This window comes from Lampris incognitus, chromosome 9, assembly GCF_029633865.1.
Source record: "Lampris incognitus isolate fLamInc1 chromosome 9, fLamInc1.hap2, whole genome shotgun sequence".
Taxonomy (NCBI): Eukaryota; Metazoa; Chordata; class Actinopteri; order Lampriformes; family Lampridae; genus Lampris; species Lampris incognitus.
In genome coordinates, this window is record NC_079219.1 from 7,584,071 (window position 1) to 7,598,670 (window position 14,600).

General features: G+C 47.9%; 1 protein-coding gene across 1 annotated transcript; it reads right to left on the bottom strand.

Moving 5' to 3' along the window:
• Positions 1–623: 623 nt before the first annotated feature.
• Positions 624–13,726, bottom strand: LOC130117856 (zinc finger protein 675-like). The gene is made up of 5 exons (XM_056286109.1): positions 13,450–13,726; positions 11,775–12,582; positions 7,615–9,024; positions 6,742–6,853; positions 624–627 (listed from the first exon to the last, which is right to left on the bottom strand). Exons 2-5 carry the CDS (start codon positions 12,541–12,543, stop codon positions 624–626), a joined length of 2,295 nt encoding a protein of 764 aa, XP_056142084.1. The 5' UTR covers positions 12,544–12,582; positions 13,450–13,726.
• Between the last annotated feature and the right edge of the window lie 874 nt (positions 13,727–14,600).

The window sequence follows — 14,600 nt, forward strand, 5'->3', positions numbered from 1 at the left end:
GGGACAGGCCGAGAGCCCCCCCCCCCCTCCCAAAGCCCCGCAGAGCCACCAGCGCTTCCCACACACCTGACCTCTGAGGCCAGCCAACACCAAAACCACCGGAGCGCGGTGACACCGGTGACACCCCGGCACCGGCGCGCACGACGTGTTCCTCTGCCAAATTGACAAAAATATAGACAGTAAATACAAGGAAAATTGGATAGCTCGAATTACATCATGAAGAAGAAAATCCCCTCCCTGACTGGACTTTTATAGGATCCAATATGGGGTAATTCAATTTTTTTCAGACTAAAAGACTACCAACTGTCTGCCGGGGGTGGGGTGGGGTGGGGGGGTGGCGGGGGGGTGGGTAAAAAAAATGCCTTTGCCATTTTGCTGCAGGACAGCAAATGTAAAGGTTTTATGTTTCGATTTATTGATGATCGGTCGTCTGCTCCCAGCCATCTTGGTGTATCTATATCTACTCTGATGAAACGTAATGTCATTGTGGAGAGTCATACGGGGTAGTGGAAGATCACAAATCCGTCGAGGGGGATGGAGAGAAGAGAGGGATGTGGGGGAAATCGGGGCAGGGGAAGGAGACTGGAATACCACGAGGAGGGAAGGAAAGCATCAGGCTGCAATCATCTGAATATTAGGGAAAATTGGACACAGGAAAGGGGAAAATTGCACACGGGGAAGATTTTCGGTGGAGCAGGAAAAAAAAGGCCCCGAATGCATCAAATGTGGAAACAACGACCCGATATCCGAACGGACGGAAACAAAATAAAGGCCCATCTGGATATAGCACACAGAGGTGTTTATGGCCCCAAAAGAGGTTCTGAAAGCTACCTTGACTAGATAAATGATGGGGTCATTGGGGGGGAGGGGGGCACTATCAGCCGAGACACCGCCGCCCAGTGTTTTTGGGTGGCAGAGACTGTATATGATTGATGCACCTTTACAGGGGGAAAACAAATGGACTTACAATCCCAAGCCCTACCTGTAACACTTAAGACATACAGTCCTCATTCCAGATCAGCAAGTAACGGCTCCGTCTGCCAGTATGAACTTAACAAGGGGAGATGGATATCCCTGCTCTTGCCTCTTTCTTTTGACACAGCTATTGGTTTCCCCCTGGTGCTGCAAAAGAGTAACTGCCGCTGCCGCATCCGACGGCCTTTCGGGGCCGATCCGTCTGCCGACTTATCTGCATTAAAGCCGATGCAGGCCTCAAAGGGTGACATATCCGGTTATTACCCACCCCAAAAACAGCTGGAGAAACACTCAGTAGGCACAAAGACTAAACAATGGCACCTTCATCTGTTAGGATGCATCTCCACAGCTGTGTGTATCCATGTGCTACCCCCCTTCCCCCGTCCCCACCGCCACCACCCCAACCCCAACCCCAACCCCAACCCCAGCACTAGATCATATTTGTCCATCTGCCTGCCAAGCCGATGGAACATTCTAGAAACGTCTGCTGCGCAATCTATCTCAATTTTCCAAATCTATTAACTTTCTTTTTTTGCGGCCTGCCTCTCCTCGAGACCGATCTTTAAAAACCGTGGTTGTTCAACAATTATGATAACTGCAACGGGGGGAATTAGAGGATCCACCCATTCATCTCTCTGCCCCCCTCCTCCGCAACAGACATGACGCGGCTAAATGAAAAATGGACGCGCTTTAAGAAGTATTGATTCCAGCTTTAAACAAAGGTACACTCAATATTATTTAGCCCTAAATACATCTTTGTTATCTGCTCCGGAGTCGTAGTTACTGCTCTGTCCTGGTAATCGCGGACATAAAAAAATAATAGACCAATTCCCTCTGAATTGAGCCAGACAGGCGTGTTTGGGGCCCTTGTCCGGGTGATGCATATCCAGGGCGCAGCAGATGAACGTGTGAGGACGGTCTGCCGCCGGGAACACGGATCCATCTGAACACAAACTGAAAAGGCCCGGGGGGTGGGGGTGGGGGTGGGGAGGGGGTGGGGTCTCTCCCATACGTAACATTATACTACAGTGCATTTTTTGAAAGCAATCTGGATTCATGTCATTTCCCGCCTCATTTTTTTTTTTACCCTTTTGTGAAAAATGGTTCTGCTCATTTAACGACTTAGTTCGTCACCTGCCTCGGCGTCGTTCATCTATGTCTAGTCCCTGATTCTCGAGAAGACACGCGCATCGGATGTGGAAACAACGACCGATATCGGAAGGCCCATCTGGACATAGCACACAGAGGCGTTTATGGCCCCCCGAAGAGGTTCTGAAAGCCACCTCGGCTAGATAAACGACGGGGCTACGGGGCGCATTATCAGCCGAGACACCACCGCCCAAGTGTGTTTGGATGGCAGAGACTGGATATGATTGATGCACCTTTACAGGGGGGCGGGGGGGGGGGACAAATGGATTTACAATCCCAAACCCTACCTGTAACACTTAAGACATACAGTCCTCATTCCAGATCAGCGAGTAACAGGCCCGTCTGCCCGTATGAAAGCCACTTTCTTACAAGGGATGTGTTCTCTGCATTTAACCCATCCTATTGTGCAGGAGCAGCGGGCAGCTGCAGCGCCCGGGGACCAACTCCGGTTCTTCTTTCCACTGCCTTGCTCAGGGGCACGGGCAGGAGTATTAACCCTAACATGCATGTCGTTTTGACGGTGGGAGGAAACCCACGCAGACACGGGGAGCACATGCAAACTCTACACAGAAAGGGCCTTGGACCGCCTGGGGTTCGAACCCACGACCTTCTTGCCGCGAGGCAACAGTGTTCTGCCCATAATGTGATTTATGTGTTCTTAAGTAACTTTAAACTTGAAGTGTCTGTATTTTCACATCACTTAATGCACTATTTGATATGCGCCAACGTTTGAGTGGGACTTTATTCTGAAGCCCACAGAGATAAGGGAAGCATAAAGCGGTAACACCACCGGAAGTTTAGAGTGTAAACAAACCGGGCGTGGTCGCCATTGTCACGCGAATTCACGTTACTTCTATCCATCTCAATCCGTCGTGTTAATCCTTCAGAAAGCAACGACTGTAAGTGTTACGTGATCACGAGACGTTTATAACTTAAGCGTAACGAGTTTTGGTGACTTTGATGACGTTTTGGACGTTTCGATAACTGAATCAACGATCGCCGCAACTGCGCGATGCCGCTCGGCCAGACACGTTAGCATGGCTGCTAATAATGCTAGCTCATGGAATGCATTTTAAGTAAGCACTTTTCTATTTTCTCTTTTTTCATTTGTAGTTTCACTCCGATTCAATGTTGCCAACTTGACTGCTACAATTGGAGGCCATTACAGGAGCAGGAAGGCTAATTTTCCTGGCTCTTGAAAGGGAGTTTAATCTTTGTTACCGCTTAGGAAGCACAACACGTAGAGAGAGCAGTACAAACAGTGCTAACCGCTAGGCCACCATGCCACATGGTGGTTTTCCTTCATTTCAACTGCAAAACATTATTTTTCTTTCATTAAATCATTTGGCTATATGCTGTTGAACTTTCTTTTGACTTCCTTGTGCAAATCTACCACTACTTTCGGCGGCTCCCGTTAGGGGTCGCCTCTTCCTCTGTCACACCAGCCACCTGCATGTCCTCCCTCACCACATCCATAAACCTCCTCTTTGGCCTTCCTCTTCTCCTCTTCCCTGGCACCTCCATATTCAGCATCCTTCTCCCAATATACCCAGCATCTCTCCTCCACACATGTCCAAACCATCTCAATCTTGCCTCTCTTGCTTTGTCTCCAAACCGTCCAACCTGAGCTGTCCCTCTTAATATACTCCTTCCTAATCCTGTCCTCCTTCATCACTCCCAGTGAAGATCTTAGCATATTCACCTCTGCCACCTCCAGCTCCGCCTCCTGTCTTTTCGTCAGTGCCACTGTCTCCAAACCATATAACATAGCTGCACTACCATCTTGTCAACCTTCCCTTTAACTCTTGCTGGTACCCGTCTGTCACAAATCACTCCTGACACTCTTCTCCACCCACTTCACCCTGCCTGCACTCTCTTCTTCACCTCTCTTGTCCACTCCCCGTTACTTTGGACAGTTGACCCCAAGACTTCCTTGTGCAAATCTAACTCAATTCTGTGGACTGCCCCAGAGCTCTTGTACCCCCCCCCCCCACACACACACAAACACATAAACAAATGCATATAGATTGTTTATTGAAATGGCTTGCTCATCATCACATCAACTTGCAAAGGGGGAAAAAAAGCAAGTGACCATAAAATCTCTTAGGTTAGATTTATGCTGCCACACCAAACATCTTTTCCCGCACATCTGACAGATTGTAGTGTTCCCACTCCCAACAGTGTATTCATTAATAGCATGACCAACTTCTCATATGTGAAACACAAGGTGATAATACTATAAGTTGGTTGTCTATACACCGATGAGCCAAAACATTATGACCACTCACAGGTGAACTGAATAACGCTGATCATCTCAAACAAGGGGGTAAAGGTCTGGGTAGATCAGACGGTAAGCAAACCATCAGTTCTCGTAGTCAGCATGTTGGATTTCGGAGAAATGGGCAGGACTGAGCGACTTTGACAAGGGCCAAGTTGTTATGGCCGGATGACTGGGTCTCAGCATCTCTGAAACTGCAAGGTTTGTGGGGTGCTCCCGGTCAGCAGTAGCGAGTACCTACTGACAGTGGTCCAAGGAAGGCCAAACCACAAACAAGCGACAGGGTGTGGGGGCGCCCAAGGCTCATCAACGCATGATGGCAACGAAGGCTATCCTGTCTGGTCTGAACTGACAGAAGGTCTACTGTGGTACAAGTCACAGAAAACATTGGACAACAAAGACTATGCTCCCTGAACACATTTGGGTGTGTTTTATGGGTTTTGGACTGCCGATCACGAAAATCACCTTACAATTTTCCGATCACATACCGTTTTGTAGATATAACCTATTTTTGTGATTTCCCGTGATAGTTTAAGTCTACTCGTATGTTGCCCACAAAGCAAGCCGTTTTGGTCAGTCCAAGCATGCCTGCACATGTGCTCAGTGTAGGTGCTATGTACATGTCGTCTTAGGCACGCCTGGTTATGCTTAGTCAGGTTAGATGCTATAAAAGTTGCTCACATTTACAGATGCTGTTGATGAACGTTCTTCAGGCAGTAGCATAGTGAGTATACTTAATAGGATTTAGTGTCTTCAGGAAGATTTAATACAGCAGGAATGTCTCGTCAGTGTTGCAGCAGCTACGATACATTCTGTACATCTGTGGCGAGTACATACTTAAGGCTCACAGACGCACCATGATTGCACTTATTAAGAAAGCCTACGAGCTCTACTTCGGATGTAAAATTGGTGATCAACAGAAACCCTGAGCTCCCCACATTCGTTGTGCAACATGTGCAGTCAACCTTGGCTCAGAGGTACTCGGAAATCAACGCCATTTGCAGTCCCAGTGATATGGCGAGAACAGAAGGATCATGTGACGGACTGTTAACTTCTGTAACTTCTGTCTGATGAATGTATCTGGCTTCTCTACTAAAAAAAAAAAAAAGACTACCCCAACCTGCTTTCAGCCATGAGACCAGTGCCACATGATGATAGTTTGCCAGTACCGAAGCCACCAGAGACATGGAGCCTCAACGAGGCAGATGAAGATGCCACCACAACGCATGAACCAGATGTGGAAACTGACACTGATCCAGATGTTGAACCCTTTATGCCTGGTTTTCCTCATTTGATTCTTTTCACCTGACAGTAAGGGGTTTCGCCAGGGGGACATAGTGCGTGAGAGGATCACGCTATTCACCCCAGTCCCCCCCCCCCCCCCGAACAGGCGCCCCGACCGACCAGAGGTGGCGCTAGTGTAGCAACCAGGACACATACCCACAGCCAGCTTCCCACCAGCAGACACGGCCAATTGTGTCTGTAGGGATGCCCGACCAAGCCGGAGCTAACACGGGGATTCGAACTGGCAATCCCCATGCTGGTAGGCAATGGAATAGACTTATCCTGCTCTCAGGGTCGCGGGGATACTAGAGCCTATCCCAGCAGTCATTGGGCGGCAGGCGGGAAGACACCCCGGACAGGCCACCAGGCCATCTCACACACACACACATACACACACACACAAGATCCACACATCCACATGTAATCACAGATCCACTGTCTACGTGGATCAGCATGTCATCCCCAAAAATGACATCAATTGTTTCTTAGTGCAAGGTTTTCGCTTTTGCAAGCTTGTGAGATTGGTACCATTACATTATCAAAACATCTAGCAGAACAAGCCCACAAGGCCAGTCTGAGTAAATTGCAATTTGTCTAGGAAAAAGTTGCCCTTCTAGGGCACGAGATCACTAAAAAAAAAAACCAATTTGTTGTCCTGTGAAATTCTAAACCTGCAGGGCAAAATGTTTCCCCCTTCTGGCAGTGAGAGTAATTACATAAACACTGTTGACGCACGCTTAGTTAATAGTCTCAAAAAGGGCATCCGGGTAGTAGCGGTCTATTCCGTTGCCTGCCAACACAGGGCTCTCCGGTTCGAATCCCTGTCTTACTTGCGGATTGGTCGGGTGTCCCTACAGACACAATTGGCAGTGTCTGCAGGTGGGAAGCCGGATGTGGGTACGTGTCCTGGTCGCTGCACTAGCGCCTTCTCTGGTCAGTCGGGGCGCCTGTTCAGGAGGGAGGGGGAACTGGGGGGGAATAGCGTGATCCTCCCACGCGCTACGTCCCGCTGGCGAAACTCCTCACTGTTGGGTGAAAAGAAGCGGCTAGCGACTCCACATGTATGGGAGGAGGCATGTGGTAGTCTGCAGCCCTCCCCGGATCGGCAGAGGGGGTGGAGCAGCGACCGGGACGACTCAGAAGAGTGGGGTAATTGGCCAAGCACAACTGGGGAGAAAAAGGGAGAAGAAGAAAAAAGTCACAAAAATAGTTAAAAAAATACAAAGGAATTCATGGCCTCCAAATTCTCCAGATCTCAATATGATTGGACATCTGGGGGATGTGCCAGAGCAACAAGTCTGATCCACGGTGGCTCCACCTCACAACCTACAAGACTTGAAGGATCTGCTGCTAATGTTTTGGCGCCAGATACCACAGGACACCTTCAGGAGTCTTGTTTAGTCCATGCCTCGACGGGTCAGTGCTGTTTTGACAGCACATGGAAGACCAACAATATATGAGGCAGGAGGTCAACATTTTTTGACTCATCGGCGTAAGTAAACGGTAGAAAAACATAAACAGAAGTAAAATGATCAGTCAACAACTAAATACAGAATCTGAGTATTTTTGTATCATGGAGGCATATCTCATTATGTTAAATAAAAAGAAAAAAATAGGTTGATAAGAACTACAACGGACAAATGAAAACCAGTAGGTCAACATACCGTAAATTTAACTAACCAAATAATTCATCATTTCGCAATACTTTTTAGCATTTCAAAACAAAACGAAACCCTTTTGATCAGGTTAAATCTTTCTGTAACTCCAGCCCACAGCCAAGTCTGTTCACTTTTGTAAAATAAAAGTTAGAACGATAAAATTCCTTGTCTAATAAGTCTGCAGCTTAAAGTAGGACCAAGATATTTACGTAAAAGCAATGATTATCAATCACTTAGATCCCCGTCTGCCTGAGGAAGGAACAATCTTACTTCTGTGACACCTGCCCATGTGAATCTTCAGATGTTCATTGCGTCGGAAGCGGCCAGGACAGTGAGGGCACGGGTACGGCCTCTCCCCTGAATGGATCCTCTTGTGAACCGTCAGCTGGGCTTTGTAGCGGAAGGCTTTTTTGCACACGTCACATCCGTACGGACGCACCTCGTCATGGATCACACTGTGTATGGTCAACGAGCCCTTACAGCTGAACGCCTTGTTACAGACAGTGCACAAGTGGGGTTTTTCCCCTGTGTGTATTTTCCTGTGTTTGGAGAGGCTGGCAGTCTGAGTGAAGGTTGCGTCGCACTGGTCACATTTGAACGGCTTGTCTCCTGTGTGGATGCGCTGGTGGTTGTACAAGTGACTAAGGCGTTTGAAACTCTTGTCGCACACCTTGCAGTGGTATGGTCTTTCTCCTGTGTGTCTCCGCATGTGCGTCTTCAGTATCTGTAAGCTAGCTACCTTCAGGCCGCATTTACCGCAAATGTGCCTTTTGTTGTGGATCCTCATATGGTATGTCAGGTTATCCTTGCCAGTGAAGCTTTTGCCACATTCAGAACATTCAAAGGAGGGAACTACTGAGTGGGTCTGCTGGTGTTTGGACAGGGACTGCTTGTAGGCAAAAGTCTTCCCACAGTCAGAGCAGGAGTACGGTTTCTCACCTGTGTGCATTATCATGTGCTTACGCAAAATGCCAGGCTCCGTGAACTTTTTCTGGCAAATATGACACTCGTGTGGCCGCATCCCTGAATGTATGTTCATATGTTTACGGAGTGTACTGGCATCTGAAAATCCCTTTCCACACTCTTTGCAGACATGAGGTTTTCCGCCCGTGTGTAGAATCATGTGCTTACGCAGAGTTGTAAGGTTCTTCATATTCTTTCCGCACACTTGACAATTTACACCTATGACGAGGGATATGGGCTTTGTGTATTCAGGATGAGCAAATATGGTTTTGGTTTTCCTACCCACACACTGGTGAGGCCCCTGCCCCCATGACCTCTTGAAACTCCTTCTGCAGTCTGAACAACGGAGATGTCCCTTGAATGTGTGAACAGACATTTTGTGCCAGCTCTGACAGTGATTCCTCAGATTTCCCAGGTAATCGAAGCTGCGGGCACAGACTGGGCACGTGTAGAGCTTCTTGGGAGGAATGGCGGGATGTGCCTGGTTTCTGTGCACCGTCAGCTGTATCGGAGACTCGAAAGAACGGATACATTGGGGGCAGTTGAACACTTTGATGTCCTTCGGAGGTGGACGCCGAGATGACGCGCGTCTCACCGTGTCGTTGTACTCATCACGGTGGCGGAACTTGACATGCTTCTGCAGGAAAGCAGGCTCAGTGAAGGAGGTGGTGCAGTACGGACAAGGGTGAAACTCAGGGGGCTCCAGCCGAGGCGGAGCTAAAAACAGGACAGGAAACAAACAGAACATTGTGATTCAAAACAAAATATGTTCAGCTCTAGGTGTGCATCATCTAAACACTTCTCATCAAATGGCGTATGAGACAGCCCCTTAGAAGAGAATTCCATTTCTAATAACAAACTGAAAAATGTTCTCCGACGTCACTTCTGGCATCAGTTGCTGGCTGCAGTATACAGCTTTCCAAGCCATAAACTTGATAATTAGTAGGAGTAAATCTATTGGTGAATTTGACAGGTTTGCATATTACATTAGCTAATAAGCAATGTCTTCCATCATTTTTATGATTACTGTTAAAGGCACAATGAGTAGGATTTGTCGCTTGCGATTTGTAAACACAACATTCAAAGTTGGCCCCTCTTCCCTGGCTCAACGACACTAGAAGCGCACACTCCCCGATAGCAGTTGCCAGAACACGTCCCAGTGGACAGGCCAACTCCGCATTGTTCTTCATTCCTGTCCCCACCTTCAGTGCTCGCCAGTGGGTCAAACCCAACCCCTGATTCACTCTCGTTTCGGATCGAGGTTTTTCTGCTTGGCGTTTCACCTCGCTATAGTTGTGTTTTGTTTTTTTTTGCCGCTGTGTCCGACATTGTTGTACCTTCCTCCTGGATGCGTGCTTACGAGCTCGATCTGGCACCTGGTCACTACATTTTTATAGAGTACCGCTGCCCAAAGGTTAAGGCCCAGAAATGTCCCATACACAGCACAATAAAAGAGAAATAAGAAAATACAGGAAGAGGACAGGGTCTCTGCAGGTACAGACACCGCCACACACGTCTAGTGGGTCATAAGTGATGATTAAGATGGATTACATTGATTTTTAAAAAAAAAATGTTTTAGGAAAATCCTACTCATTCTGCCTTCAAGTACCATGGTGAACCACAGAAAGTTGAATCAGTTTATCTGGACAGTTTCATCACTCATCTTAGTGACCTCTTCAGTCTCAACTGACTGCAGGTGTCCCCACCCTTATAAACAATACAGTGGCATAACGACCAAAAACAACAACCGGTTTCATATGCAAATTGCCATGACCATTAAATAGAGTTACAATGGCCATGTGTACTATTCACAGAGGATTGGGGAATGGTTGCAATCACAGCATTGTAAGATGGTGACAGATGTACTCTTAGCCCCCCCCCCCCAGTTCAGTGATGGTTGTTCCCTCTTCACATAATTGGCCTCTTTGACTCCCCGTTCAAACCAGCGTTCCTCCCTATCAAGGATGTGCACATCCTCATCCTTGAAGGAGTGGATATCAGTACAACTGCATAAAAATTGGAACCAAAGATTGGTTTCATATGCAACGATGCTGTGATTGCAACTATTCCCCAATCCTCTGTGAATAGTACACATGGCCATTATAACTCTATTTAATGGTCATGGCAATTTGCATATGAAACCAATCGTTGGTTTTGGTCATTATGCAACTACACTGTTTATAAGGGTGGGGATACCTGCAGTCAGTTCAGACTGACGGGGTCACTTGGATGAGTGATGAAACCTTTCCCCCACTAAAAGTTGTGTCCAGATGAACTCATTCACCTTTCTATGACACTATATTGCTCCGTTTGTGGCGGGGGACCCGATCCACCCCAAGGATCGGATCCCCCGTCACAAACGGAGCAATATAGTGGTACGCTGTTAAGTGCCGGGAGGACTGCCATGACTTTTACTTCGGGGAAACGAAGCACACACTGGCCAAGAGGATGGCACAACACAGAAGAGATAACGGCCTGCAATTGTCATACACGGCCTTGTGATGCTTCCTTAAATGCCGGAACAGATTTGTAGTGTTGCCCCGTGTTGTAGCTACGGTAGCAAGGCACGTTCAGCACAATACTCTGTGCAGCAGCTTCTTTCCTTAATCCAAAACCGGTCCAGACAACCGACGTACTGCTCCTCTTTGACACTAAAGTCACCTCTTCGGTGTTTGGTTCTGCCGAGGCCATTTTCACAAGACAGCAACGTTAACGCTGGAATGAAAGCGTAGCGTGGCAAGTCGCTTTCTTCATTTACTTCTCTCACTAGCTTGTCACCTGAGCGTAGGGTAAGGTGTGTGCGCGTGAACCCCACATGGCCTGGTGTTTGTGACCCTCTGATTGGTTAGATTGTGTAACATTACAAAAAAAAACTTTTTTTAAAATCACAGCCTTTGTGATTTGAAAATTGTGTTCTATTCCATTGCAGTGTCGGTTTGAATTCGATTAATCTTTCAGCCCTAAGCAACGCAGACGCAGGCAGTGCCATGTTTGTTCAGGGGAACACAAAGTCAAATGTTAAAATGTCAGCAACAGCATCATGTTGTGTATTTAATTAGTCGGTCAGAAAGTGAGGAGCATCTGATGAAAACCAAACTTGTTTTCAAAATCACTGTTAGAACTGTAATGGTGTTATTAAGTACTAATTTCGGTACTCGATATCGGCAAGTACCCAAATGTAAGTACTTGGTCTGAAATAAGTGTTATCGGTGCATCCCTAGGAACATGAGACTCAATTAAAATGTGGATTTTTTTGGGGGGGGGGGTAGACAAGGATAGCAAGAAGCAATGTGCCATAACAAATGTTAAGTACAGACAAATGTTAACTTAAAAACTGTTATAAAGGAGAATTTTAAAAAACTGAGGCGCAGCATAAACAAAGAAATGATTGGAGCATGTAGCGGTGTGTTGGGAACATTAACAAAGGGATAAAAAGTGTGTGTGTGTGTGTGTGTGTGATGCCTTACCTTCATTGCTTTCCACTGCCTCCACCTTTGTAGTCTTCTCTTGGCATTGGATTATGCATGGCTCATTTTCTACCTTCGTGGTCAACTCCAGGCCTTCGAATTCCCAATCTCCAAACTTGGTTACGTGGCAGATTTCATTCAAAGTGGTGTCGGTTGGCTCCTCTTTGATTTGCCTGGAGCGAGAACGCTTTTTGTTCCTGCTCCCCTCGCTGTTTTTCAATGCATCTTTGCATTGCAAGTCAGTTTTTCGGGGACGTCCAGGCCCCCTCTTGATAGGTGTGGCATTGTTATTGACTGAGGGGGGCCCTACTTCATATTGTGAAGAATTCTTTCTGGGCCGCCCTGGTCCTCTTTTAACCGGTTTAATCCCATTTTTGAGCAAGGGGTTATCCTCCTCGGTTTGTGGAGCTTTCTTTTGGAGGAATTTGGAATTGATTTTGGTAGCTTTGATTAGGACACATTCATTCGTGTTTTGTATAGCGTGCTTTCTGGGCCGCCCAGGCCCCCTTCTTGTATGCTTTTTGGGCCGCCCAGGCCCCTTTCTTATGGATTTGACCATTTTGTTGACCGGTTGCTCCTCCTCTGCTTGCTGAGAAAACGTTGTGGTCTGCTTTGGCTGCCTTGTTGTGGTCTGCTTTGGCTGCCTTGTTGTGGTCTGCTTTGGCTGCCTTGTTATAGTCTGCTTTGGCTGCCTTGTTATGGTCTGCTTTGGCTGCCTTGCTGTAGTCTGCTTTGGCTCTCTTGCCCCCCGCTTGGCCGACTTCTTCATCTTGGATACCGTTTTAGTTTTCTCATGGGCTTGCGTTACCTGTTCAAGACAACCCATACATGGAGATTGACTCCGGTTTCGTGGCTCTCACACTACACGCAGCACAGCATTAACAACACAACAATCTTCAGAATGTTTGACTGCTCTTGTCGGTAAAAGAGCTGCAGATGAATCGCAACATTCCTGGCGTGTCAGCAACGACAAGAAACGCTGTCAAGAACTATTTAAGCTTATTATCCTGCACATTTCCCTGATGCATTAATATCATTTCAGGCTAGTTATCGGCTCACTGACGAGTAACTACGGACGCACGTCTGTGTTGTGATGCCAGCCAGCGCAGCAAAACCCTGCAGGTCTGCCGGTGCTCACAACCAAGTAAACGCGGCTAAAGTTGTTAAGCCAAGTCAGTGTAGCTTAGCGCTTAGCAGCCAAGTCAGTGTAGCTTAGCGCTTAGCACTTAGCAGCCAAGTCAGTGTAGCTTAGCGCTTAGCAGCCAAGTCAGTGTAGCTTGGCGCTTAGCACTTAGCAGCCAAGTCAGTGTAGCTTAGCGCTTAGCACTTAGCAGCCAAGACAGTGTAGCTCAGCGCTTAGCACTTAGCAGCCAAGACAGTGTAGCTTAGCGCTTAGCACTTAGCAGCCAAGACAGTGTAGCTTAGCGCTTAGCACTTAGCAGCCAAGGCAGTGTAGCTTAGCTCTTAGCTACACTGACGATGGCTTGGCTAGCTGGCTAGCCAACACTTCCCAGTCTAAACAACAGCTGCCGGGTGTTTCTGTTTGCTCTGTCAAATTACGTGTCTGCGTCCCCCCCCTCCTCCCCCCCCCACACACACACACACAACTTGAGCATCTCGGATTGAGCAACAAAACGCGTTCGGACGATTTATGAATTCATACGGCGCCTCTTACCAAGGAGACTACAGCCACCGGGTCTGATCCAAGACGAGCGGAGTGTCCAGCGACCCACTTATTCTGCCCGCGCAGCCGAGGCGCGCTCGCTTTCCCGCTCCGGCTGCCCGGCCTCCCCCGCCAACTACACGCGCAGCGTTTGAGCGGTCGGCGTGACCCTTTATCGCCCGCCCCGCCGAGACGCGCCGGGCGCTAAACCCACCGCGAAGCTGCCGCATAAAGATGGAGTGGCCGGTCCAGGGCGGTGTTTTGTTTCTGGCTCGTTTAAAACGGCGTCCGAACCGAATTGTTCTTAGTACATACCGAAAGTATGCAACACTAGCACGCGTGGAACGCTACATAGGTAAAAATGTTGAGCTTGGGCCGCCATGACCGGGAAAGTCCCCCAGTTATTTTCCTCTTCCACATCAAGAGTCGGAATAATGTTTATTGGCTATGTAGGTTTGCACATACATGGCTCCGGTTTCGTGGTTGTCTCAGTGGGCTTAACGTCAGTGGCGGTTCTAGACCAATTTTACTGGGGGGCGGGGGGGGGCAGTTGTGTTGTCAGAGGGGCACATTCGACACTTCGTGGCTGTCTCAGTGTACTTAACGTCAGTGGCGGTTCTAGACCATTTTTACTGGGGGGGATGGGGGCCCAGTTGTGTTGTCAGAGGGGCACATTCGACACAGGACAAAAGAGACAAAGACAGTGTTCAAGCTTTCAAAAATGTTTGTTCAGTTTAAAAAAGTAGTAGCGCATAGGGTCCCGTCCAGGGTGGTTGTGTCAGGAAGGGCATCCAACGTAAAACTTTGCCAAATCGTTGTGCGGATTGACAAGAGCGCCATCGGTGCTGTGCCCTCACAGGGTACCGATGGAAACGATCAGATCCGCTGTGGCGTCCCCTGGGGAACAGGGAACAAGCCGGAAGAAGAAGATCTAAAGTAACAGCGCACAAAACAACAACCACAACATACAATACCATGACTGGTATTTGTTTCAGTGACAGTATTTGTTTCAGTAATTTACAGTTACAGTTATTTGTTTCAGTAACTGTAAATAATTGCGATGGAGGCTTTATTTCGCTTTTCCCGGTTTTAATGAATCACCGTCGGGCAACACACCAGTACACTCTCCCGGAACTCCCCAGGGTCCCCTAGCCGGATAAAGC